General features: G+C 44.5%; 1 protein-coding gene across 1 annotated transcript in view; it reads right to left on the minus strand.

The window, feature by feature from the left end:
* The window catches only part of Lmcd1 (LIM and cysteine rich domains 1), a 58954-nt gene that overhangs the window by 16944 nt on the left and 16333 nt on the right, over positions 1-25677 (minus strand). The window contains exons 2-3 of the mRNA XM_032907435.1: positions 10886-10974; positions 5320-5575 (exon numbers count right to left, since the gene is read on the minus strand). Coding sequence (XP_032763326.1) covers positions 5320-5575; positions 10886-10974 — 345 coding nt within the window. The remainder of the gene's footprint in view (positions 1-5319; positions 5576-10885; positions 10975-25677) is intronic.

The following is a 25677-nucleotide window of genomic DNA, read 5'->3' on the forward strand; positions in this document are numbered from 1 at the left end:
TATGCTCCTACCACCAGGGCCACGGGCCATTCCTGCTACCATGGCTTCCCACCGTGATGGGCTAGCTCTTCCCTTTCAAAATGGTAGTCACAATAAGCCTTCTCAAGCTGTTTCTGTCATGTGTTTGGTTACAGCAGCAAGGGGGAAAGGACTAATATAACTACCTTTCAATGGGACACCAGCAAGAAACAACTGTATGAGATAAATCAGCTGGGATCCTAAGGACCCAGCAAGGAAGACTGAATCAAGGCAAGTACCTTGTGCTTTGAGATTTTGAAAACTCAAGAATGTTCCAGGAAGGAGAAGTGCGTGACTATTGGTAACACCTTAGAGGGGCTTGCATGAGCCTTTCCTTGCCTGAGGCATAGCCATAGATTCTCATTTTGATGAAAATGAGGCTCATTTTAGATTCACAGGCTTTGCAGTGAGGATATTGTTCCCTTCCAAATGGAACATTTTCACTTCATTTACCTCACGGGCAATACTCCTGATTAAAAGCAAAATAAATCTAGTTTAAAATTGCTTTTCTTAGAAAAGTATAATGAGATCATTGGGAGAATATGATATTTTATGGTTTATTAATTTTAAAATACATGTCAGCACCTCTAAGCGTAGAATCCATAGGGTCTCAAGTCAATAGCACCCCCTGTCTATTTGACTGGTAATTGTCTGAATGTTAGTGTTCACAGAGAACTTTTGTTTCCTTTATAGCCAGAGATCTTCTGCCTAGTGGGTCCCAGGGATGGGAAGCAAGGGAGTGACAAAGACTATGGCCACATACAATATGAGAAACTGAGAGGCAAGTTGTTTATTCTGGGTGACTCTTTTCTATCTCTGCCCCATCCCCCATTACCAGCTTGCCTGGCTCCCACTATCTATCTTCTTTGAACCCAGATGGCCTGAATCTTGCCACTTGGAACTAGACACCCTTGGAATTATGGGGATTACAGGTAAACTTCGACTGAAAATCATAGCGAGAAGCTTAAGCTGCTGTCTGATATTGGTGAGCAGGGGTGCCACAGTGTGAGTGCTGTGAGTCCTCCAAAGTGTGTTAACGGGTTGGGTTCCGGCCTGGTGCTCTTGGGAGATGGTGAACACCTGAAAGAGGTGGAGTGTGACAGGGCTTATAGGTCACATGGGGACAAGCCTTTGAAGTGGTGGAGAGAAACCCTGGTCCTTTCTTGCTTCCTTGCTGTGAAGGGAACACTCTCTCACATTCTTAGTGTAGTGTCACCTAGACCTACATGATCCAGAACCAGGAGCGCAAACACCCTTTCCTTTTCATAAGTTGATTATCTTGTGAATTTGTCATAGTAGTGGGAAGTTGAACAGTATGGGAGAAGAAGCTTGGGTGCGAATGCCCCAGGCCTGGTAGTCACTGGGCATTTTAATAAGTAAATTCTAAAGAAGACAAGAACCATGTGCCCAGTTGTTGGCTGTGTCCTAGCTTCCAGGCACCACCTCCACCTCCCATCTGAGTCTTTACTGGCATAAAAATGCTCACAGTACCCTTGGTCAACTCCAGGCATATCTGCACATGGCCAGTTGCTGTTCAAGTACTTTCCCAGAAACAGAAGGTGGCCAGAGTCCTGGGATGGTGGGGGAGGGGGGGCAGACTCAGCAACTAAACCATCTCCCCAAGTGCCTGACCCCTGTAGACCTCAACTTCATCTTCTAAGTTCAGGGCAGGCAACATAGTACCAGTAGGAGAGGATCCAGGCAACCTTGCCTGACTCTCCCTACTCACAACAGAGTGAGAAGTTGATGGTTCACTTCAGCTAACAGCTTAAAGAGGGCCAGAGGGGACAAAGGACTCTACCTAGCCAAGGAGGCCCAGATTCTCTAGCCAGCACAGGGATAAACAGATCCCCTGGTCTACCACTTAGCTGGTGCCCCATATGAGAAGGGATTCTTTCCGACCCTGTATTAGGGGGTAGCAAAGTGTAGTGGTTTCTTTTTAGTTATTGAGAAATAACAAGTAGACTACAGCATGACCGTCATTGAGGAAGCTCTCTAGAACCGAGGCTCAGTCCTTTGGGTGTGTAGGAATCATCTGGAAACAGTGAAGAGACTTTTGTGGGTTACCCAATTGCAGTCAGAGGGGGATTTGCAGTCCAGGATGGGAGCCCTCAGGCAGGTTCTTTAATATGCATAGTGGAAACAGACATCCTAGGGTCAGATCAGCCTCTGTGTGGGCAATGAGTGGTGGTAGGGAAGGGTCTGTGACCATCAGAAGACAGGGAAACATGACAGCTGAATAAATCAATGTCTAGGTCAGGGTACAGAGCTCTGGAGATGGCTTAGGACAGAGCTTTGTACGGCCAAGTCACCCACACAGACCCTCTTCAGGTGATGCCCAGGGAATATCTTGGCCCCATTATTCAAAGTAGGGGTTTGGGAAGGTGGAGGCAAGAGTTTCGTTCCTCTGAAACACTTCACTGATTCCCATTGTTGGAGCAGCCTAGGTGCAAGATTCATCACTTGGGGGAACAATTGCTTTTTTTTTGCTAGGGCACCATGTTCCACCAACTTTGGTGGTTTAACCGTGGAGAGAATAGGCCACAGTATGGTAGATCTTACCATGTTCCAGGACCCTCATAGCACAAAGATCTTATGTATCAGCTGACCCTTTAATTCTCATGGGAGCCTCAGAGAAAGGTACTGCTATAATCTGGGAAACAGAGGCACAGAGGGTTAAATAAGCCCTAGAATCATGATATATGGTAGTGACAGCTTTGGATCTAGTAGCTTGGGTCTTAAGCTCTTTTCTTCCGTGTCACCTGATTTTGGGGTCTCCTGTGCCTTAGGTGTGTCCATTTCTTTGGCTTTCAGTACCTGCCCATCCCTTGCTAGGAGTCCCATAGCACTGGTACTCACTACCTCTGCACTTATAGTATCCCTTATCAACTCTGGATTGCTTGTGGGGTATGGCTACAAGTAGATTCTTGACTGGGCCTTGGAGAATGGGAGCTTTCCTTCCTCAGGAGTCAGTGTTCCTGTTGTAACTGTGTGGTGGCTCCTCTTCACATTGTCAAGAATCCTGCAAATCTACACTTGCCATTGGTTTGTGCTGTGGGGCTGTTGGGTCTGGCCCTGCCATTGCTTCTATGTCTATGCTCATGACAGACATTGCTAGTCAATCCTTGATGAAGAGCTCACTCAGGATCCTTCTCAGCTCAGGCCTCCAGGCACTTACCATGGACTAAAACAGTATAGAATAAGATAAAATAAGAATAAGAATGTGGAAGTCTGGGCCTCAATGATATCTGGCACTGGTCTGGCTTTTGTTAGACCATCTTCTAGGTGTCTCTCTAGGAAAGTAGTTAAAGTCATATTACAAGACCTTTAGGGAGAGGTAGCCCAGTTGGAAAGATTCATCTAGGATTTATGAAATTCCTGGGGGGGCAATGTAATATTCTGCTCTGCATCTAGCAGGGACATCTCAGGTGGAGAGACTTCTAGAATCTATAAGCATCAGCTATACTGAGAGCTAAGAGGCAGGCAAAGGGTTGTTTCCTGGGTTTTGCAGTAGAACACACTTGGGCTCTAGGGTCAGGACAAGCAGCCCCCAGCTCAAGGCATCTCTTTTCTGACTTTTCTCTTGCTGTTACCTAAGGACAATAAGAGTTTTTTTGTTTTTTTGTCTTTTGCTATGTCAATCACATGTCAGCCCCAGGTGACAGCTCCCAGAGTGCTGTATTTCAGTAGGATGCTGGGGTGTAATGGGCTCAGTTGGGAGGCAGATCACTGTTGATGTCAGTGGTTACATCGGGTGTGAGAACAAATCATGAGGCATGAGACTTACAAGTCTGGATGTGCTCCCCCTTAAAATGGGCTGTGGCACACTCAGCCATAGTGGCTGTGACACAGAGGGAGTGGCAGACCCTCGGAAGACATACATGCTGACCGCTCAGTGGATGCTGGCTTCCTCTTCTTTCTTTTCTCCCTTATTTCCAAATTAGTGGCCGAAGCCCACTCAAGCTTCTTTCCCTTCTTGGAGGCCTGCTTTCAAATAGGCTAACTCTCTCGTTTGCTTCCTCCTCCATTTACCAGTCCTAATAGTCTGGGCTGGGGTTGGGGTTGAAGCAACCTAGGCTTTGACAGGGGTGGGAATGGAGGCCTGAACTCAAGGCTTGGCTTCTCCTAAATCAAATCAGATGGGCATCTGGCTAGTTGCAGGCTCTCTCTGAGCCTGTTTCCCTCTAATAATGTTTGCCTAAGACACTAGGACATTACACAAGGCTGTGGTTGAAATACTCTTAGTTTGGTGACAACTAGTGCATAGTAGTACGAGATACAAAGTCACAGGCAAGCTGATGGGCACCAGCTTGGAAGACTGATGGAGTTCTCTAGCTTTTGTTTTGGTAGGGAAGGGTGATGGACAACCAGATTCTGTCCCACTTCCAAAATTTAATCAGGCCCGGCCACTCGGTAATGAAAACAGAGAGGGGGAGGGGTGAGCAAAAAGAGTGTTGACCTGTGCCAAAACTGAGACCAGCCAGCTGTGGGGCAGACAGGGGGTCTTTGTAGCCAGGAGGTTTTACAAGGCAGCATTCATCATGGCCCTTCGATGGCTGCCCCTGATTAGATGGGGAGCAAATCCGGAGCTTTTACCAGCTGCTTCCTGATAGCCTTAGCCAGCTCTTTATGACTCGATGGCTTGTGTCCCACTGACGTGTGAGCACCTCTTGCTGGCTTGCACAACCTAGGCGCGGAGGGCAGAGGGGATGTCTGAATCCCACGGCATCCTGGCTCTGCCGCTGCACTGATGTCATCCTCTGTAGCCGCCATCGGTCCCTGCTTCACAACTTGCAAAAGCCATTCTCTGTTTCTTGTTGTGTAAGGGAATCTGCCTTGCTGGGTGATGGAGTTCTCAGATACTTAAGAGCTATTCATTCCTTATTCTAAGATTAACAGCCTTCTATGTCTGAGGAGAAAGGACGCTTCCTCTGTTTTCCCATAGGCTTGTTGAGGGATCCAGATAATTTTATATGGAAATAAACATCTTGCAGAGAATAAAGAACACTCAGAGAATCATGATAAATATCCCTAGCTCAGAAACGAGGAGCCTGAAAGCACAGTGAATGCTCCCATATAGAACTGGAAAGCCCTCAAGAGTTCATATGAGTGCCTCACTCCATTCTGTAGGTGAGGAAAGGCTGAGCTCCAGGCTCTCTTTGCTTCATTATTACCTGATCCAGGAGCAGGGCTGAAACTACAGCCATTCCTACCTTATCAATGAACTTCAGGATTCTGCGTCACAGCTCATACTTAAGAGGGAATAAAAATAATCACTCGAGTAGAAGAAGATAGTCTTACCAGTTTCTGGGTGACTCCTGGGGGAGCCCACTCATAGGTGATAGTGTCAAAGGTGGGGTCTTTGCCAGTGGCAATGGGGTTGGTCATGATCATGCGGTTTCTCTTATAGATGCGAATGCCATCTCCACCTTTCACCCTGGCAGTGAGCGTGGCATACTTGGAGTCCATCAGCAGGCGCCCAATTTTCCGATCATCCTCCAGGTCAGAGCTTAGGCAGTGCTCCTCCTGGCTGCATTTACAAGACTTGCATATTTTCCTGGGGAACAGTGGAAACAAGTGAGTTCATCCTCCAGAGAAGACGTGCTTCGGCCCTAACAGAAGCATCTACTGTTTTGAAATCAAGCTCAAGTTTCACTTTATTAACCTGAAAAGGATGGCAGTAGAGTGACAAGGCCTTTAGGACAGAAAATGGTATTGAGGCAGCACACCTGTCTTTTTCTGTCTAGCTTTAGGGAACTCAGAATGCAAATATCACTCAAGAAGTTTGTGTGCCATGTTGGTTGTAAACATGAGTTGCAGTTTCCTCTTGGTGGTCACTATGTCAAGTATTAATTTACTCAAAATGTGTGCTGTGGATTGTGGCCTGAATCTGGCCCCTGACTCCTGACTTCTGTTTTACAAATAAAGTTTTATTGAAACACAGGCTTTTTTTTTCTATCCTTGGTTGCTTTGGGGCTGGAAGGGCACAGTTGAGTATTTATAACAGAGGCCCTCTGACCTGACTAAAATATTTATTACTTGGCTTTTAAAAAAATGTATGCTAAATTCTCTGCTCTTAAGAATCATTAAAATTGTCTCCTATGATTCATGAGCTGCATAAGTTCTGGTCGAAATTCTTCAGCATGCCCACTGAAGTGAGATATGGTGGGAATTTTGTTCAGATTTGTGGACAGAAGCCAGGGGAAGGGAGTGAACTGAGTAAAACCTCCCAGCTGGGGAGATTGATGTCCCGGGAGGGTGGCTCTGACAGGGGCCCCGGGAGGGAAAGATACATTCTGGGGAAATTTCAAGTTCACTTGAAAGCCCCGGTGCCTCTCTTTGACAATTAATAAAAGAAAGTGTTTGGCTGTTTTGTGTCATGCTGTTAGGCTTTAGAACTCCAGAGAGTTCTGTGGTGTGAGAAGAAAAGTGTTCTTTCCTCCCTTCAAAGGCCTGTCACCAAGGTTTGCTGTGCAGTGTCTCAGACGCCCCAGTGCATGCAATTTAAGAGATTTTGAAAGAAAGTGGGCAATGTGAAGACCAACTGCAGAGACAAGGATGAAGCATCTTGAAAGAGCCTGCTTGCTTTTACATCAGGCTGTCAGAGGTGCCATTAGATTGTCTTACATCCACGGTCCTTTGACCCCATCAGGTCCCTTAATGGGTGGTTAGCAATGTTGACAGTTCTCATGATTATGGCTAGGATGCATGATGGCTCTGTCAGTTAGTATATAGAAGCATGGGATGTGGACGAAAGCAACCCACAGTTCAGGCTCCCTCAGCGAAGCATCATCAGCCCCGAAATTCCAATGGTGTGTATGTGGTGTGTGTGTGTGTGTGTGTGTGTGTGTGTGTGTGTGTGTGTGTGTGTGTTTGGAAAGTGCATCTCATTTGAAGAGGAGGTTTAACTGGGATGGCTGAGGAGGTTTAACTAGGAGGTTTAACAATCGCCATGGCTGAGGGAGAGGGAAGTTTAACACAAAGTAGGAGAAGGTTGAACTGCAACAGAATCAGGGAATAAGGGGGCACTTCTGCTAACCCTAACTCACTCCCAAATGTGAGTAGGTCACATACAGATGAGAGCCCAGTGTTCTGTGTTCCGGAGTCTGGAAAGCATTGAGGTGAGAAAGGCTAAATTAAGCCCTAACTTTTGTTTAGTTTCAGGCTGTGTCTTGTGTGGCATGATGGACAGAATGTTATTTGGGGGTGCTTACATCCCGAGTTCACATTTGGTAGGCTGACATGTGAGAAGAGTTAAATCTATGGCCCAAAGGATGTATCCCAGCACCACAGGAGACAAAGGACCTTGCAGGCATTGCAGGATATACATGAGAAGTCTTTTCTTTTTGCTCCCACAGAAAGGAGTCCCCGGTTATGTATAAGTGGGCATCACATTCTCAGTTCATTAGACTCTCCTGCCTCTGATTTTGAGAGGCAGGCTGGGAGGTTGGTGATGGACAGGAATAATCGTTTTCACTTGAGAGATGACAACAGCAGACGTGGACAGAAAAGCCTAGTGTGGGACACTGGAGAGCCTTGACTATAAGTACTTTCTGATCCATTTGATCCCCTGACCTCACTATAGCTCACAGGTGAAACTGGACGTGGAGGCTTCTGTGGGCTGTGTTAGTTAATGTGGGATCCCGTGACGGTACCTAAGCATGTGAGATGGGGAGATGTTAAGAAACACGAGGATGTTCTTTGAGATCTCTTCCAAATAACTTCTCCTGATATCCATGCTCTTACTGCTAGGCACATTGCTGCACTGCATCAGATGAGTAAGAAGACACCTTCCCACTCTGCCTTAACTCTTTTCAGGTACCCACATTGTGAGGGGTGCATTCTCATCCCCAAAGAGCACAAGTGGCACTAAAGTGGCAAATCCTCTTCTCTTTGTGGATAACTGGGAATTGTATCAAGTTCTATATTAGTTAAGTCCACTGGCTGCAGACTTTCCTTTCAAACCTGGTTGACTGAAGTTCAGTTATGGAAATATCTGTTGGGATTTGAATGTGAAATACCCTCCTTAGGCTCATGTGTTTGGACAACTGGCCCCAGCTAATGGTGGTACGTGGAAGGTTATAAAACTTTAGGGGGTAGAGCTTTGCTGAAGGAACAGTGTCACTGGGGAGGACTTTAAAATTTTATAGATGGACCCTACTTCCTGTTTGCTGTCTCCTCTGGATTGCTGATGCAGTACAACTGGCCAGCCTCATGCCTCCACTGTCATGCTTTTCCCACCAAGATGGACTGTATACCTTCTAGAACTCTGAGCCCCCAAATTTCTTTTTCTCCTAATGTTGCTTTAGTTGGGGTATTTATAATAACAACAGAAATTAAAGTAATACAGTATTTTCAACAATCTACTATGAAAACTGGGACTATATGGGAAGTGTGCAAACCTCCCACCCCCATGTTGGGACATCACTGCATCAACATGGGTTGAATGTAAGCTCCTGGTATGGCCAAGTGCAGGAAGGCAGGCATACTCTGTGTAGGACTTCCAAGTACAATATATGTTGCTCAAGAAATGCATTTGGTTTTAAAACCACAGGCAGGATGGACAAGGAAACATAGGACTTAAAACAATGCAGAGACTTCTGCTCCAAGGAAGCATGAGGACTAGGGACAGACTTGTTCTGTCTCCATAAACAACCAGATAAACAAACCACATACACTACAGGACCCTGTTAGGATGCTGGAGAGTAGCAGCCCAAAACTGAGCCTTGCTGAGGGAACATTTACTCTGTCTCAGCTACAGAGACTATCTAGCTGTCCACAAAGAGTTGAAGAGATTCCTCAGCATTGTTCAGGACCCTGATGGAAGAAAGATAAGGACTAGTAGAGTTGGCGCGATAGAGAAGTTAACTTCTCGCAAGGCTACACAATCTTCTCAAATCATTAAAAATGGAATGGGTGGACCTTGCTGCTGGGAACAAGTGAAGGAGGTAGTTTTTAGAGGATAAAGGCCTTGGTTGTATGACTTTTTGGGTCTCTTCCATGGGGAAGAACATGTATGATCCTCTGAGGCTGAAGTCTGTAAAGAAATAGAGTCAAGGAATGGGGCAGTTTCAAAAGCTCACAACCCACCAGAGTGCAGATGTTTAAGATTGAGAGGCTATGTTTCTTTTAAGCCTAAGTTCAAACCAGTCCATTTAGTAAATTCATCCCAATTACCCACCTTCCTTGTACATATTTGCAAAACTGAGAAATAATTTCTAGTGCATATTGTTTCACTTTTTCAGTAAGGAAAGGTTTGCTCATTATTCAGTAGGCTGATTTCTTTTGAGATGGGGGCTCATGTATAGCAGATATTTTTCAACTGCAGTCTCACCATAGAGTCAGCATCTTAGGAAACACCTCAGGAAGTTTGAACCATATTAAATGCCCAAGCGATGATAAGACATGAAGAACAAAAGCTCCTGGTTTGCTATAGAGTTCTATGGAGTACATCCTCCCATTTTGTGGTGGCAGAGGCAGCCATCGGGTTGTACCCTGTACCACTCTAGAGCCACCATCCATAAGGGTGCTGATGTGAAGATTTCTAGGCCATTACGCTTATTGGCAGTCTCAACATTGTTTCAGAGACCTCTGTGATAAAAGACGAAAGGCAAATTCCAGTACAGATGTGAATCACAGGTCCTGGTCTTCCCGTACTGTGGACAGAATGCCTTTGACAGCCTGTGTGCCCCTGTGTGTGTGTGTGTGTGTGTGTGTGTGTGTGTGTGTGTGTGTGTGTGTGTGTGTGTGTGTGTGTGTGTGTGTGTGTGTGTGTGTGTGTGTGTGTGTGTGTGTGTGTGTGTGTGCATGCATGTGGTCAGAGGACAACTTTTGCTGTCGATTCTCAGGTGCTGTCTTTCTTGTTTTTTTTTTTTGTCTTTCTTGTTATTTGAGAGAAGCTCTCTCATTGCGCCAGCATTTACAAAGAAGGTTGTGCTGGAATTTATCAAGCCTAGCCTGGGTGGTCAGCAAGCCCTAGGGATCCTCCTGTCTTTGCCTCCTCAGAGACATTTGAGTTGGGGGAAAGGTAGTCAAGCTCTCATGAGGCAAGGCAAGCACTTTACTGACAGAACGGTCTTCCCTGCTCTACCTTTGACCACACCTAAGTCTAAAAAACCCACCCCAGAGACGCTGCTGAGGTAAGAGCAAGTCCATCTTCAGACCTGAGAGGGGATGGTCGTTCCCTAAAGGCATCTCTAAATGCATCTTCCTGTAGTTGTCGGTTGTGGCTTGTATGTAAAATCTCTCCAACAGGTTCATGTGTTTGAATACTTGGTCCCAGTTGGTAGCTGCTTTTATAAAGCTATAGATGCTTTAAGAGGTAGAGAGCCTTGCTCGAAGAACTGGGTTCACGGGAGTGGGGCTTTGGAGTTTTCATAGGCCAGCTCTACTTCCCATCTGACCTTTTCACACTGTCCCACTAAAATGTGAGGAGTACCAACTGCATACTCCTGTCACCATGGATCCTCCTCTTTTCGATGGCTGATGGTATCCCCTCCAATTGTGAGCCAAAAGAAAACCTTGCTCTCTTAAGTTGCTTCTTGTCAGATGTTTAGTTATAGCAAAGCAAGCAAGTAAACAAACATAAAAAACCAAACAAGCCAACGACAACAAAAAAAAAAAAAAACAAGGATATAATCCTTGCTGGACCAGATACCATTTACCTTGCTATGGTTTATGTAGTGCAAAGTATTTTTCTTACAACATCCACTCATTCCTGAATTAGGAGCCGCAGAGGCTCTCATTCCCCAGCTGCCCTTCCTAGCCCGCATCCTACACAATGTCAGCAGAGAGAACCACCCACATTTTTGGAAAGGACAGTCAGGAAAACAAAAGCAGACAGAGTCTCCTTGACCAAATCCATTACCTCCAAGAATGCGGCTCGAAGCCGGAGCACATCCCCTTGCACCGCAGACAAGCCACTCCTCTTGCGGACTGCTGCTGGCCCAGGGACATCTGGAAAAGGAGACAGAGAGAGGGTGTTTTCCTTCACACTGACCTCTGAGAGACTTGGCATAACAGCAAAGGGACTGTGTGGGGGCTCAAAGGGCTCCTGATCAATATGCTGCCACTCACTGTTTACTGGGAAGAGAGAAGAACATCCGGGAATGGGGCCATGGGCGGCAAGTGTTGAAGGGTGGGGCCCTTCCTAATAAAAGCTCAACTGGGGCTCACCGCCAGGCTCCAGGGCTGTCTCCAAATGCCAGGGCTGTCTGGAAAGACTTCTATGAGGGGTCATCTGCTCTTCTCAACACCTTCACTCCTTCTTTGAACTATCTATCACTAGAATGGAATCTTCCAGAGTGTCTCTTTTCCTCCATTGCCTTCTGATTTATTGGTAGTATGTGACTGAACCAACACTACTAGCACATACAAAGGAACAGGCTCCCAGACATTTATGACTCTGAGAAAGACTTAAATATTTTGCTAATGTACCCAAAACAACCTCTCAAGTATTTGAAATCTCCTTTGGAGGCAGGGCAACATAGAAGGCAGGTTTTATTATTCATTACAAAGCCCTGAGAAACATGCCTGTATTTTGCTGCTACAGATGCTTTGGTTAGATCCAGTAGCTCTCATGGGGTCCTCGAACCAGCAACCTTACCCATAAGCACACAAGAAATGCAAAAATCTCAGAGTCTAACCTGGCTCCTTTTCATTAGACTGCCGTTCAACAGAATTTCCAGAAATGTAGTACATTAGAATTGGAGAGGTGTTGGGTTAATGACGGAGCTGCAGGCTGAGAAACTTAAACTATCTTTCTCCATAGACTGGGGGAAGGGAAGACTTCAGAGAGGTGTGTGCACCATCTTGTTCTCATCAGAAGCAGGGCTCACCCTGTTAGAAATATGAAGGAACAAGCCCCTCATTTTAACAAAGGCATGGACGATGACATAGCATTTACTTACGTCTACTCTATGTCATGCATAGGGACTCTAACATTAGACTCCGTGTGCCCTAAAGGATACACAAGCCAGGGGCCGTAGAGAGGGAAGCTCATACTTTTCACTCAGTTTTGCAAACTGCTGCTGAGTAACAGCAAGGGCTTGACCACTGAGCCAGACTGCAAGTCTAGCTATGCTAACTGCTATGATTTGGACATAAACGTCAGAAATATGGAAGAAGGTGTCTGTTAATAAACCCTTATGGGAGGAGCAAGTAGGTCACCTGGGGATTTAGACCGTGAAGGTTGAATAGAGAGAAAATGGAGAGAAGCCTGACAGTGAGGAGAGACTCGGAAAAAGCAAATGGTAGAGTGTATTCTGTGGTGTGGTAATCTGAGTGTGCGTTAGGGGACATTTCTGGTTCACTCTGTGTGTGTGTGTGTGTGTGTGTGTGTGTGTGTGTGTGTGTGTGTGTGTGTGCTGATTTCAGAGGACCAGGGTAGGTATTGTTCCTTCTCAGGCACAACCCACATTGTTTATTCGAAATGACCTTATCCTGTCCTGAACTCACAAAGCAAGCTGAGTTGTCTGCCTAATTAACCCAAGGTATCTGCCTGTTTCTATCTCTCTAGCTCTGTGTTGCCAGCATGTAGCAGCACACTGGCTTTGGCTTATGTGGGGTCTAGGGATAAAACTCAGGTTCTAATGCTTGTAAGTTAAGAACTTTAGTGACTTTTCTACAGCCCTCTATTTGACTTGCTTTTAAAAGATGTGTGTGTGTGTGTGTGTGTGTGTGTGTGTGTGTGTGTCTGTGTGTGTGTGTGTTGGGGGGGAGTGACCCTACCCTCATTGCCAGTGTTAGGACTCAGCACAGTGATCCTTCACAATGTCTTTCTCGTGCACCCAAATCTCCCTGCAGTGATGCCTAGCTCCACCCTTCTCACCCGGTGACTACCATTAACAAAACAGTTACAAATCTGCTTTCTGTTTTACATGCACAGGAATGGACAGTCTAGTGGCAGGTCTTCAGAGGAGAGATTTTTATGACCCCAACCTCCTGAAATGGGTCTTACTATTTGATCTATTCTGGCCCCAGACATGAGATCCTCCTGCCTCAGCTCCTCCAGGAGTGAGACTGAGATAGCTCAGAGCACCCACCATCTCCCTAAATTGGGGACCATTTTCCACAGAGAGAGCTTTGGTGTGGTCCTTAAAGCTGTTGACCTGTATCTGTTCTGGCATCCAATTCCTCTCCTCCTTGAATTATACCAGTTAAAATAGAGCAATCTTTCCACCCTTAACATTTGAGTGATTCCAAGTTTACTTAATTCAAGAATAAGGCTTCATTGTTGGAGTATTTCAGGTAGCCCTAGAGGCCTGGAAACAAGTCATCCTCATAGAAGCATTTCGTAAGTGGCCCAGCAGGCCTGAGCAGAACTGATCTTCTAATGAGGGGCTATTTAACCTTCCTTCCAGAAGGGAATTAGTTTTTAAGGATTGATCTGGAGTTGAGCCTCAGTGCGGCTGCTGGCTCCTGTTTGGTTGAGAAACAGTGATGTAAGACAGTGCTGCTCTTCAGGATGTCAGCCTGTGATGGGGAGACCAGCCTCACTGTGCTGGGTCTGGCATTTATCAGCTATGTGTATGACTGGATGCTAGCCATTGTTCTGCATTTGTAAAACGAGAAAACCACCTGGGTGGGGCTGCCTGGCTTGTGTTCCCTGACGAGCTCGTGGGAGAGATGTTACAGAGATGTTAGTGTAGCAGCAAGCCGGAAGTGAGGAGTCCATGGCAAAGTACAAATGGCAAGCCAGATGTGCAAAGGCTTCTGACCTTTGAGGTCCCAGCCTGTGCTAGATACAAGAGAATATGAGAGTGGGACCCTGTTTCAGGGAGAAGGGCCCTGGCAAGGGGTCAGGCTGGACTGGATTTTAACACTTTTGTTCCTCTCTTACTGTATAGGGTGAATGGCTGGGCTTGTCGTATCACTCTCTTACGGACTCACTGGGATAACAGGAACTTAACCTGCCTCGTGGAGTTGCTAAGAAGGTTAATCAGAAAACTGCATGGAAAGGATTTAACACACAATTATTATGCACTGGGTATTAGTTATTGTTATTGGATCTTGTGAAAGACCTTCAATTAGTCATTCTTTAGTGTCCTTGGGGACTTCTGGGAAACTCTTTTTGGAAGGGCACACTCCATATGTTGTTTACTCTCTTTCTTCCTTATCTATGTGTTGCCTTTCTGGTTTAAAAGTAAAGGAAAACAAAACAAGAAAACAACACAAAATAAAACATACTACCAACATATGCTCCATGCTTTGTGATTAACTCATTAAACAAGGCTGATTTTAGCCTCTGTCCTTGAGAAACTCTTGGTTTCATTCAGTTTCTATTAATTAAATTTGCTTGTTGACGGTCTCAGACATACATACTCAATACATTGTGATTACTTTTGCTACCTAGCCTCTCTCATTCCCCCTCCTAATATGTCAAACCACCCTCCTTCCCTATAAATCTGTTTCTCACATCACATCATTTCATTTTGTGACCTACTGAGTTTCAACCAGCGTTTACTTGTGTAACCATGGTTTGGAGCTATCCATTGGAGCCTGGTAGGTACACAAGAGAAAACAGTGACACACGACTTCCTAGACTCTATCAGTAGTTGCTAGTTCAGAAAGAGGGTCAAGGCTCCATGAGCCCCTCTCCAATCCAGAACTGACCTCCGCCAGGCTAATATTATGCAGACTCAATGTCTACTACATCAGACCTGATGAACCCTTTTCAGCAAAGCTGAAAGGCTTCTTCCTAACCAAGAAAGGCCACTGTTTTCAGGCAAGTGATGATGGAGGAGCTTTATCCTTGGGCCACACAGTCACAGTTGTACAGGTATAAAAAGCAGAACTTAGCAACCAGCCTGCTAGTGGGCCAGTCTTTGTGACTAAAAAGTTCTAGAAAAGAAAAATAAATGGCCTTGCAAGGGAGAGTTACATGTGGGGAGTCAGGCCATGCACACAACTGGTTTCCTGGCTGACTGTCCAACACAGTACACAGTCACTTGTTCAGAGCATGTCACTCACTGGAGCCGGGCAGACCCAAGTATCTTCAACACAGAGAAAATGATGGCCTTGTTGACTGAGGAGTGGGGATGGCAATTAGCCAGAAGCAGAGCTCCAAACAAGATCCGCTGGTTTATAAACAGTACAGTTCTCTGATGTAGATGCTGTTGACGGATGGCACCGTGCCTCCCAGCCTCTCCCAGTAGCTGAGAATAGAAACTTCAGGGAACCATCACTCTAATAAAGGTTTCTTAGAATGCAGTGTCTAATCTGTTGTTTTCTTTGGAATGGAAGAGAATGCATTTGGACAATAGGTTCTGGCTCTGGTGTAGTAGGATGTGGTACATGCAATGTAATGTCTTAGAACAGAATTGTTCATTTCTTTAAAGGACTTTGGTTAGTCTGGTAGCACTGACAGTGTATGGAGCAAGAGACAGGCTAGGGATTTTAGTCTCTTGTAAGCATTTGCTTTCTTGGTAAACTCCTAGAGAAAGTCTCTTTCTTATTGTCTCTGTATCTCTCTCTGTCTTACTGTCTCTCTGTCTATGTCACTGTGTGTGTGTGTGTGTGTGTGTGTGTGTGGAGAGAGAGAGAGAGAGAGAGAGAGAGAGAGAGAGAGAGAGAGAGAGAGAGAGAGAATACATTTGGAGGCCAGAGGTTGACATTGAGTACTTTGCTCTATTGCACATGACTTTATTTCCTGAGACACTGTCTATCACTGAACTTGTAGTTCACTAATTGAGCTAGGCTGTCTGGCTATTGATTTCCAGGGATCCTTTTCCCACCCTTCCCCACACCAGGGTTACTGCAACACTCTTCATTGCCTGGCTTTTATGAAAGTGCTTATGATGAAAACGTAGGCTCTCATACTTGGCACTTTATGGTCTGCACCACCTCCTCTACTTGCCAGGAATTGTCTCAGTGACAAAACATCACCAGGAACAATGTAGAGTTGAGAGGAATAGGAATTTAAAGGGGGGAGATTGTAGTGTTGAATTCAGAATTAATGTGGGAATTAGAAAAGAGGTGTCTTGCCCATTCTCTTTCTTCTGTGGGACTCATGTAAAATCAAAAAGTTGCTTTTAAAATGAGATACATATGTATCATTGCTTAAAATATTGTTGAAATGTTGGAAATACGGCATAAAGATGGCTGACATAATCTCCCAATGTTATATAATGGCAGGACGACACTGGTGATTAGCTGTCCTGCCTCCTGTATCATTCAGAGACAGCCATTTCGCTCAGCACTAAGGCTCAGTGACCCTGCATGCTGTCCTTTAGTTCTTGGCATTGGGAGTCAATATCTCTGTTTTTGAAACTTTCACCACTAAGATGAGGATTTATTGCCTTGGAAGGCATCAATGCATAAACTAGTTTTGTAATTGGTCATCCTTATTGTCCTAATATTAAGTTACCTATGAAGAATTGGTACCTTAAAGGGTTCTGAGCTGGTCCCAATATTTTACAGGTTCTCTCATTTATGAGTAGGAAAATCTCTCGATTATATGACAGTCATAGGCTGAACATTTGACAGTGGTCTGTTAGCACATGCCCTGTGACTACCTTGAGTAATATCTTCCAAACAGATGTTGGATTGTGATAGGAAGTTTTACAGAAAGTCCCATAAACCTAAGTGATTGAGGATTACTGGTTAACCAATTAGTTTACTTTAATCAAACTCATAGGAATTCTAGCAGTGAACAGGGAGTGAAGTTGGAAATAAGTGGATCAGGGTGAAGTTATAAGACAGTCCAGAAAAGAGTCAGTATTACATTCTGGAAAAAAAATCCTAAAACTATCCCACTACTATAAATACCCCGATAATAATAGCTTTATGGTCCACCAAGTGACTTCACTTCCTTAGTCATTCTTTCTGTTAACAATTAGGGTCAACCTTTGAAGACTGTTATTATTTCTGGTCAACAGATGAAGAACAACTTGCCCATTCAGAATGGTCTGGAATATAGCTCTCTAGAGGAGGAAGGGGCTTCTAAATCTATCCCCATGCTACACTCTGTTTTTCCCAATGATCATGGATGAAGCTTATTGAGTACTTCTTTGTCCCAGGCAAATGCTTAGCATTTACATATTATAATACTTCATGTAAGAATTCTGTGAACCCTATCAAAGAGATACTTTTTATTACCTTCATTTCTAGATGTTAATACTGAGGTCCAGACATATTGAGTCTCTTCTTGAAGATCCAAGAGTCTAAGTGACTGAGTCATGATGTTGTACCAGACAGGTTTTGTTTTAACGTGCACGTTTAGCCAATCTGCTATAGAGCATTCCATCACAATTACTATACTTTATACATCACATTCCTTATTGTGCTTTGTCTTTATAATGACCTCAGGAGGAAGCTGTTTTCCAATTTTCTCATGAGGAAAACAAGTCCATATAAACTGTCTTACTTCCTAGGACATGGTTCACACTTGGATTATAAGACTCTAGATCTAACTCTCTATTGTACCAGAAGTCTCCAGACTCCAGGCAGCTTCAACTGAAGGTGTCCTTGATTCTGGGAATCTGGGTATAAAATGAGGAAACACCACATCTGTATGATCATGAGGTTCTAGGAATGTTTGAGAAATGAGCAATAGGATAGGGTTCAGGTCCAGTTTCCTTGACCTCAGGATTTCTATCATCTACTCTTGTTTTGATCAGTAAACCAAAAGGTGTTCAAGGTGACAAATAAACTTCAAGTACAGAAGGGAAGGTAACAGTCAGAGGAAGTGGATCAGAACCATGGGTCACACATATTCTGCCCTTTCCTAGAAGCTGGGAAAAGCCCCAGGCTGTTAATACTTAGCATAGCATCATAGAGCTGTAGCTTGTTTTGGACCCAAATGGTGGAGATGATGGTTTGGGGGCTAAAACTACTAAAAACCTACTGTTCAAAATTGTCATCACTTAATGAAAATAAGAGGTAAATAACTTTCCCCTTAATCAAGAAGGAAGTAATTTCTGGGTTTACCTAACTCTTAGGCTCCCAGGAGGTTGATGGGGTTCATTCCACAAAATTTAAATATATCCATTTTTGTTTCTATTTTCTGTTGCAGCTCAAATTCTTTTGCTATTCACCTGGGCCTCAATGTACATTCTAAGCCTTTTTCCCCCCGCATAGTTATATAACCCTCAGAGACCTTCAAGCTCACAACTGGTTTGGGTAGAGCTTCCATATTTCCTATAATATCCAGAAATAATAGAAGTTTAAATAAGTATTGATATTTTCATTACCTGTTCATACTATAGCCATGGATTCAACCAACCTTGGATAAAACATATTAGATAGAGGGTTTCATAATATGGCTCAGTGGTTAAGAGACAACCTTCTCTTCCAAAGGTTCAGTTCCTGAATCTACATGGAAGCTCACAATCATCTGTAACTTCAGTCCCAAGGGATCTGATGCTCTTATTGGCCTCTGAGGGTACTGTGCACACCTGGGGCACAGACATACATCCAGGCAAAACAACTACATACATAATAAATAACACTGGTGCTAAGGGAGGGGGAGATGTGTTGGATTCCAGGAGGCTTTCTGGCTGTCCAGGCAAGTCAAAATGGTAAGCTCTAGGTTTAGTGAGAGACCCTATCTCAAAAGATAGGGTAGAGAGTGATAGAGAGACAAGTCAGTGCACCTTTGCACCCATTAATCTCCACACACATGCCGATAGCACATATGGAAACACCAACATGTACACATGCAAGTACATACATGCAAACCCATATTTCTGAGCTGCAGATTCAGTTTACAGAAGTCCCTGGGTCCTATTCCAGTATCACATATAGGTGTTATATTGTACATACTGAAAAACTAAGCACTCGAGAGGTAGGAGCAGCAGGATCAGAAGTTCAAAGTCATTCTGAGGCATGAAAGGACTTTTGAGTCTAACCCGAGCTAAAGACTTTGTCACAAAAATAATAAAGTAATACTTGGGATGCAAGAGTTTCCCCACATTATGAGAAGCACCATCTGACTTTGACCAACTGTAGCTGGTGCACAGGATAATTTCAACACATACAAAGCAACCGAAAAAGAGGGAAAACAGGCTTTACCCAGAAGCCCAAGTCAGGCATGACAACCACCAGCTCTGTTATCCATCAGTTGTGATCCCAATCTGTTACTTCAAATAAGATCTTAATAAACAATACACAAAGTTTTCCACCCATAGAATTCTAAGCACTAGACCAGCAGAGCTAATCTTAGTTTGTTTAGTCTGTGAAGTTTCAACCTCACTACACAATTCAGTGAAAGGATATCAGGATTGCAGGGTTTTATTCTCATCCATGCTTATCTTGATGAAAACTCAAAATGGCCAGTATGGAGACCATAGGAGGCCATACTTGTACACCAGGGAAGAAAGAGAGGGAGTGGAGAAGGAGGACGACGGGAGGGGGAAGGAAGGAGAAAGGGAGGGAGAGAGGGTGAAAGGGAGGAAGGGAGGAAGGGAGAGACAGAGAAAAACACATAAAGGGAGAGAGAGGGAGAGAAAAAGAGAGGGAGAGAGGAAGAGAGAGGGAGAGAAAGATTGATGCAAAGAAGGCCCAGAATGCCTGTTACGAGTCCCATAATAAAGACGAAGCCTTTGACACTGTCTGTGTAAGACTCAGCACGGCTCTAGAAGGTACAGTGTGCAGTCATTTCTATGATTGCTTCCCTGTCAGGGTGGAGAACTTTGGTCAGAGAGTCACTCAAGTAAGGGGAAGGAAAGCAGCAATTTCTATGCACCCCCCTTATCCACTGTCATGTTCTGAGACAGTTACTTCAAGGCCTGCTGACTAGTGGAACCCTCTAGAATACACCCTGTACTTGTCCATATTTGGGAAAACAGGATTCTTTTGGTCATGGCCTAAAGCTCTTTTTTGGGGATTTCCCAGAACCTGGGGAGGTGAGTGAGGAACAAAGCAGAAGGTGAACAGAGAGCGACAGTTCTCGGTTTGACAGCAGAAAAGGTGAGGGAGAGAGAGAGAGAGAGAGAGAGAGAGAGAGAGAGAGAGAGAGAGAGAGAGAGAGAGAAAATATTCATTTTGCAAAAAAACCAATCCAGATGCAAATGAACATTGTTACGTATGCTAGTCTGTCCACACATTCCTAGGTACCCTGTCCTTGGTCTGCTCCCACTGGGGCACAGGAGGTCTGCCTGAGGAAGAACTGACCAGTTCTTCAGAAAAGAGCAAGTCTATACTTCCAATATAGACAGTGTGCTGTGAATGGTTTTATCACCACCATCTGCTGCTGCTGCTGCTGCTAGTACTACTTTGGGTCTTGCACTTTGGAGGTAACTTACTTCTTATTTCAGTGGTTGGGACACTGGACAGCACTGAAGTCTAGACCTTTGTTAAGATCCCTGAGGTTCTTATGTAGGGGAGTGAGAGAAGCCTTCTCAGTCAGACCATTTCCCCCCACACATTGCACTTCTTAAGAAAATAATAAACAGCAGTGGTTCACCATGCAGCTTGCAGACACGGGTCTCATCTGAGCCCAGGTTTATTATCTCCTAGATGGGTCTCTCATCCTCTTCAGCCTAGAGCTGGGGAGGTGTGTGTATGTGGGGTCACTAACTTCAGAAAGGGCAGAGGTCTCAGTCAGTGGTAGCCTGAGGGGAGAGGAGGAAGCTAGCCAGTAGCATTCCAGGAAAAAGGAAGGGCGTGGTTTCCCAGTGACTGCTCAGGAGGACAATGACTGTGTTTGGCATTTAAACTTGCAAGCTGGATCCCTGTCAGGGAAGGTGTGAGTGTCCTGAGATGACAGCAAGCAAAGTCAGACTTCCCGAAAATGTGCCTTTCAGGGGAGGGCAGTCCATGCACTATGAGTGACACAAGGAACTTAGATTCAGCCTCACTGAGAGAGAACCGGCACATGGAAATTGTGTGTACATCTAGTAATGTCTACCTGCCCACTCAACCCCTTGAACATGATAGACTGAATGCTTGCTTAGCCAAAGTAGAAAGTTGTATATTTGTTTTCCTTTCTTTCTACTCTTTTCAATAATTTCACTATTATTAGGAGATGGGAAAAATGATAAGACCTTCATCCAAGGTTTGGCAGTTCTTACAAAGTCCTGAGATGAGAGACATTAAGAAAGAAGAAATGTTTCAGACAGATAAGTCCTCTCTCCTCCATCTTCAAGAGAGCCCTTGAAAGTACACGCCCCATATGTGGTCTCTGTGTCCTCTGAAGGTTGCGAGATTGGGGTCAGATTGACAAAAGCTTTAGGGCAAGGTGCAAAGTCCCAACTATAGGTTTGAGAGATTCATTGCTGAGCGACCAGCTGAGTGGGGACAGTATGTGGAAAATCTAGGAACTCAGTGGTCCAAGCCCTGAACACAGACAGTTTTGTTTAACTTTCTATTGGCAGGGTGCAAGCTATGGAGATGGGGGGAGAAAGAAAGCCAGTCTCCTTGGCTGCCAGCAGCTTGCTGATAGCCCATGTTTACACACTGCAGTATCCAAAGCAGGCCCAAAAGTCTTATTCCTGAGATACCCCACTGTATTGATAGGATAAGGTTTTTAAGACTGACCTCAGATTTTCCTTTGGCCTCAGCTGCCTTTGAACTAGCTACCCATGCTGCATAGGCTAATATGAAAAGAGAGATGTACCAAGCATAGAGGGTCCTCTCATTGGTACCATCCTCATCTTGTACCTAGACCAGTGGTTCTCAACCTTCCTAATGCTGCAACCCCTTAATGCAGATCCTCACTAAGACAGTTGTGGTGACCCCCAACCATAAAATTATTTTTGTTGCTACTTTATAGCTGTGATTTTGCTACTGTTATGAATTGCAATGTAAATATCTGATTTGCAGATGTCTTAGGTGAGCCCTATGAAATGTCCTTGTATGGGGTTTACAAAGCTAAAGCAGCTCAGGTTAGACTCAAACTCCGTGCATAGTGGATAACTTTCAACTCCCCTTGCCTCCTCTCCTGAGCTGTGGGACCATACGTCAGTACCATCTCTCATGTTGACTGTAGCATAGGGAATCGAACCCAGGGCTTTCTGAGTGCTAGGCAAACCCTTTACTAACCGAAATGCTATATCCCTGCCCTCAAATGCCCCAGAGGACTTTTTTTTTAAGACCAAATTTTATACTATAGTCCCAGCTGGCCTAGTCTATATCCAGGCTAGCCTGAAATTTATGCTAATCTTTCTATCACAGTTGTCTCATGAACGGGATGACAGGTATGAGCTATCATACCCCACTTGGGAGTTTGTTGCTGTTTTGGGAAGTGCTGGTGATTTGAATCCAGGGCCTCATGTACACTAGGCAAGCCCTTTACCAGGGATCTACAACCCTAACCTACATCCTCGTGTTTTCTAATGGATCCTTTGAGACACTCCCATTCCTAGAGGGTAGGCATTGGCTAATGAGGGGACTTATGGAGATGAAAGCTAACCTCAATTCTGATCAATGCCCAAATGCTTCCTCCTCCCACAGAGCCCTTTCTTAGGAATCTTCTTCTTCCTTCCTTATGACCTGTAGCTTTGGGGGCAAATAGAGCACAGCTATATAACTCTCACTGTGAACCAGAAGTTATCTGACTCCCTTGAGACTCTCATCCAAGTAGCTTGGAGAAAGTGAAGATAAGAAAAAATAAGGTCCTTTTATGGGATCCCTTCCTCCCCCACCCATACTTAATAAATGAGAACAAGCTGCTGGTGTTCCTGGGCCCGATGTCTTCAGGTTATGCATGGAGTCTAATTCATTTCATGCTTCTTAGATTTCATCTCTTCATAAACTTGGTTTCCAGTGGAAACTGTAGTCTTAAGGTTATCCCTGCTCATTATACCTTCCAGCTTGGTGAAACACTTGTAAATTCAGTACAGTGCTATCTTAGGAATGTAATTCTATAAGAATATAATTTTGTGTCTGTGCGTGCATGTGTGTGTGTGTATGTGTGTGTGTTCTAATTTTCAGAGCAACATGCTTCTATTTGGCATTAGCTTAGGAAAGGGGGAGCTGGAGAAAAATCAAACAGGAAGGTTTTAAATCTTGTCTGTCTGAATCTTAATATCTTGAAAGGAAACATGCTGTCTAAATGTGTTTTGTGGCCCAGTTATTAAAAAGTCTGCAGGCTTCACTACGCAAATGCCTCCTGCTAGGAACCTCGAGCTTAATTGTGAGTTAGCTCATTGACAATGGAAGCATATGCAGATATGCACACACACACACACACACACACACACACACACAGAGAGAGAGAGAGAGAGAGAGAGAGAGAGAGAAAGAGAGAGAGAGAGAGAGAGAGAGAGAGAGAGAGAGAGAGAGAGAGAGAGAGAGAGAGAGAGAGAGGCTTAAACCAACATCAATGCCTCACTGACAGAATAACAGTGTTTCAGTATGCTGCCTTTAGTGAGGTGTTTTTCTGGTTTCAAAGGGCGCTCTTCTCATAAATGGCTCCTCTTTGCTGACATTAAAAAAAAAAAAAGAACATTAAATACAGCTTTTGAGCCCTAACATTTCTTCCTTCCTTTGACTTCCCCACTGCATAATGGCCTAGTTGTACACTAGGTAGAGTTCACTTCTGTATGCAAGAAAGCCATAGATCCTCAGAGCTGAGAGGACCTAAAGGAGTTAATAGGCCAATTTTTTTCTAAGCCAAGTTTTATAAAACAGAAATTAGACCTAGGCATGGTGGCTCATGCCTATAATTTTGTAATCCTGTACTGAGAAGGCACAGGCAGATGGATCTAGGCCGGAATGGTCTATGTAGGGAGGGGGTGTCTATATTTCAAACAAACAAAAGCAAAAGCTCGCTTAGGGGGCAACAGCTTTTGTCACACAAATGTTCTAACCTGAGTTAGATTTAACCTGAGAACATTCTTGGAGTCCCTGATGGAAGGAGAAACCAACTGTCAAAAGTCTTCCTGTCTCTTACATATGTGGTGGAGCATGTGCATTCCTGTACATACGAACATATGCATGTGGGAGTACACACACACACACACACACACACACACACACACACACACACACACACACACAAACATACCACAACTGCAGTGTACTCACCCACCAGTACATCTCTCTCTCACACACACTAATAGTGATAAATAAAAATAAGTAGAAAATAAAATCAGTGGGAAAAAAAGGCCAACTGCTTAAACAACCAAGAAACAAACATTAAGTGTCCACTCACTTACAAGTAACTCACTGTGGAGGCCTAACCCTTGAAGCTCACTAGACATGACTTAAATGATTAAATGACAGACCAAAACTGAAGTTTTGGCCCAAGAAAATGTCACATGTAAGTGTCACATGTTCTTGGAGAACTTGACTTCTGCTTCTTTATAGTGCCCATCATGGTAAGCGCTAACTTTCTGCCCACTGGGATGATCTTTAGCAATGCTTTCTGCTTGGTTGCAAGTTCTAAGAGGGCAGACTCCAGCCAGTGCCCCGAACAACCTTGTACCATGTATCTTGCACATAGTAGCTCCTTAAAGCACACACTGGTTTAGATAGCCCCTTGATAGAATCTTCAGTTTTGTCCTCTGTCTTTCCTTCTTGGCATCCAAAGCTAATGGATGAGATGGTCCTCAACTGCGGTGTTAGACAGTTGTCCCCTTCTGAGCCCTACTGAGCTGCCCCTTCTCTTCCCAGGTTGCACCACCAGCCTTCCTTGCCTACTGGACTCTATCAAGTGGTTTCATATCTCCCTTGAAGCTTTTCCCTCTAACCTCCTCAGTTGCTGGACCCTGAGTATAGACAAATGGAACTGTCCCTTATCTTCTTTTGGAACCTGATCCCCATTTATGGTGTCTCCATCTGTCTAGGCACCTGGGTCTAGTGCCAAATTCCAGTCATCCACTCAAGGCCAGTCAACTTGGAAAGAACTGTTCTCCTTGTTTCGGAGTTGGAAATTTCCTTACAGGGTGGTCCATTCTACTTCATGCCATTGCTTGTATGCCCATACCCAAGACTTAAGAGACACTCCCTGGACAGAAAAGCTCCATTCTTTCGCTGTCTTCTGGAAAGTGACTCACAGGAGAGGGAAGAGGAGAGCACATTTCTGTAGTGAGTCTCTGTTCCAGGCTTTTCCATGAAAAAGAATATATACAAGTACTGGGAAACTGTGAAACCCCAGGCCAATCCATGAGTTTTGGTAAGCTGTGCAGATGTTCCCCGGCGTTTCTGGTCTTGGCGCGTCACTTTGGAATATCTCTTTATCTGCTCCTGCTGTCTGCTGCTCATAGAGTGCTGGAGAAGTTCTGTGCATGTTGGAGCTTGTGGCATTGAACATAAACTCTGAACACTATTTGTGCCACCTACGTAACCCTGGCAAGCACTTGCTTCTCTTTCAATCTCAGATTTTCCATTTTAATTATACTTTCGTATTTTTGGATGCAGGATCTCATATATCACAGACTAGCTATGTAGCTGTAGGTGGCCCTGGACTTTGGACCCTCTTCACCTCCTGCACATTGGGATTATGGGTCTGCACCACCATATTCAATTTTATATGTTTTGTGTAATAGTGTTGAGACTAAAGCCTAGGACCATCCATGTATGATAGTCATGCAACCCTACTACTGAACTAATCCCCGGTCCTTTTCATCTTTAAAAGTGAGTTATAGTCTTTATCAGCTCTATGGGGTGGATGTTAAGAATTACACATGATAATACGTGTAAGATGTTTTGGAAAACACAAAGTGTTTTGGCGATCAGGGAGAAATCAAACATCGGCTGTTTACAGAACCCCATCGT

Source organism: Rattus rattus, chromosome 6 (assembly GCF_011064425.1).
Source record: "Rattus rattus isolate New Zealand chromosome 6, Rrattus_CSIRO_v1, whole genome shotgun sequence".
NCBI classification, from domain to species: domain Eukaryota; kingdom Metazoa; phylum Chordata; class Mammalia; order Rodentia; family Muridae; genus Rattus; species Rattus rattus.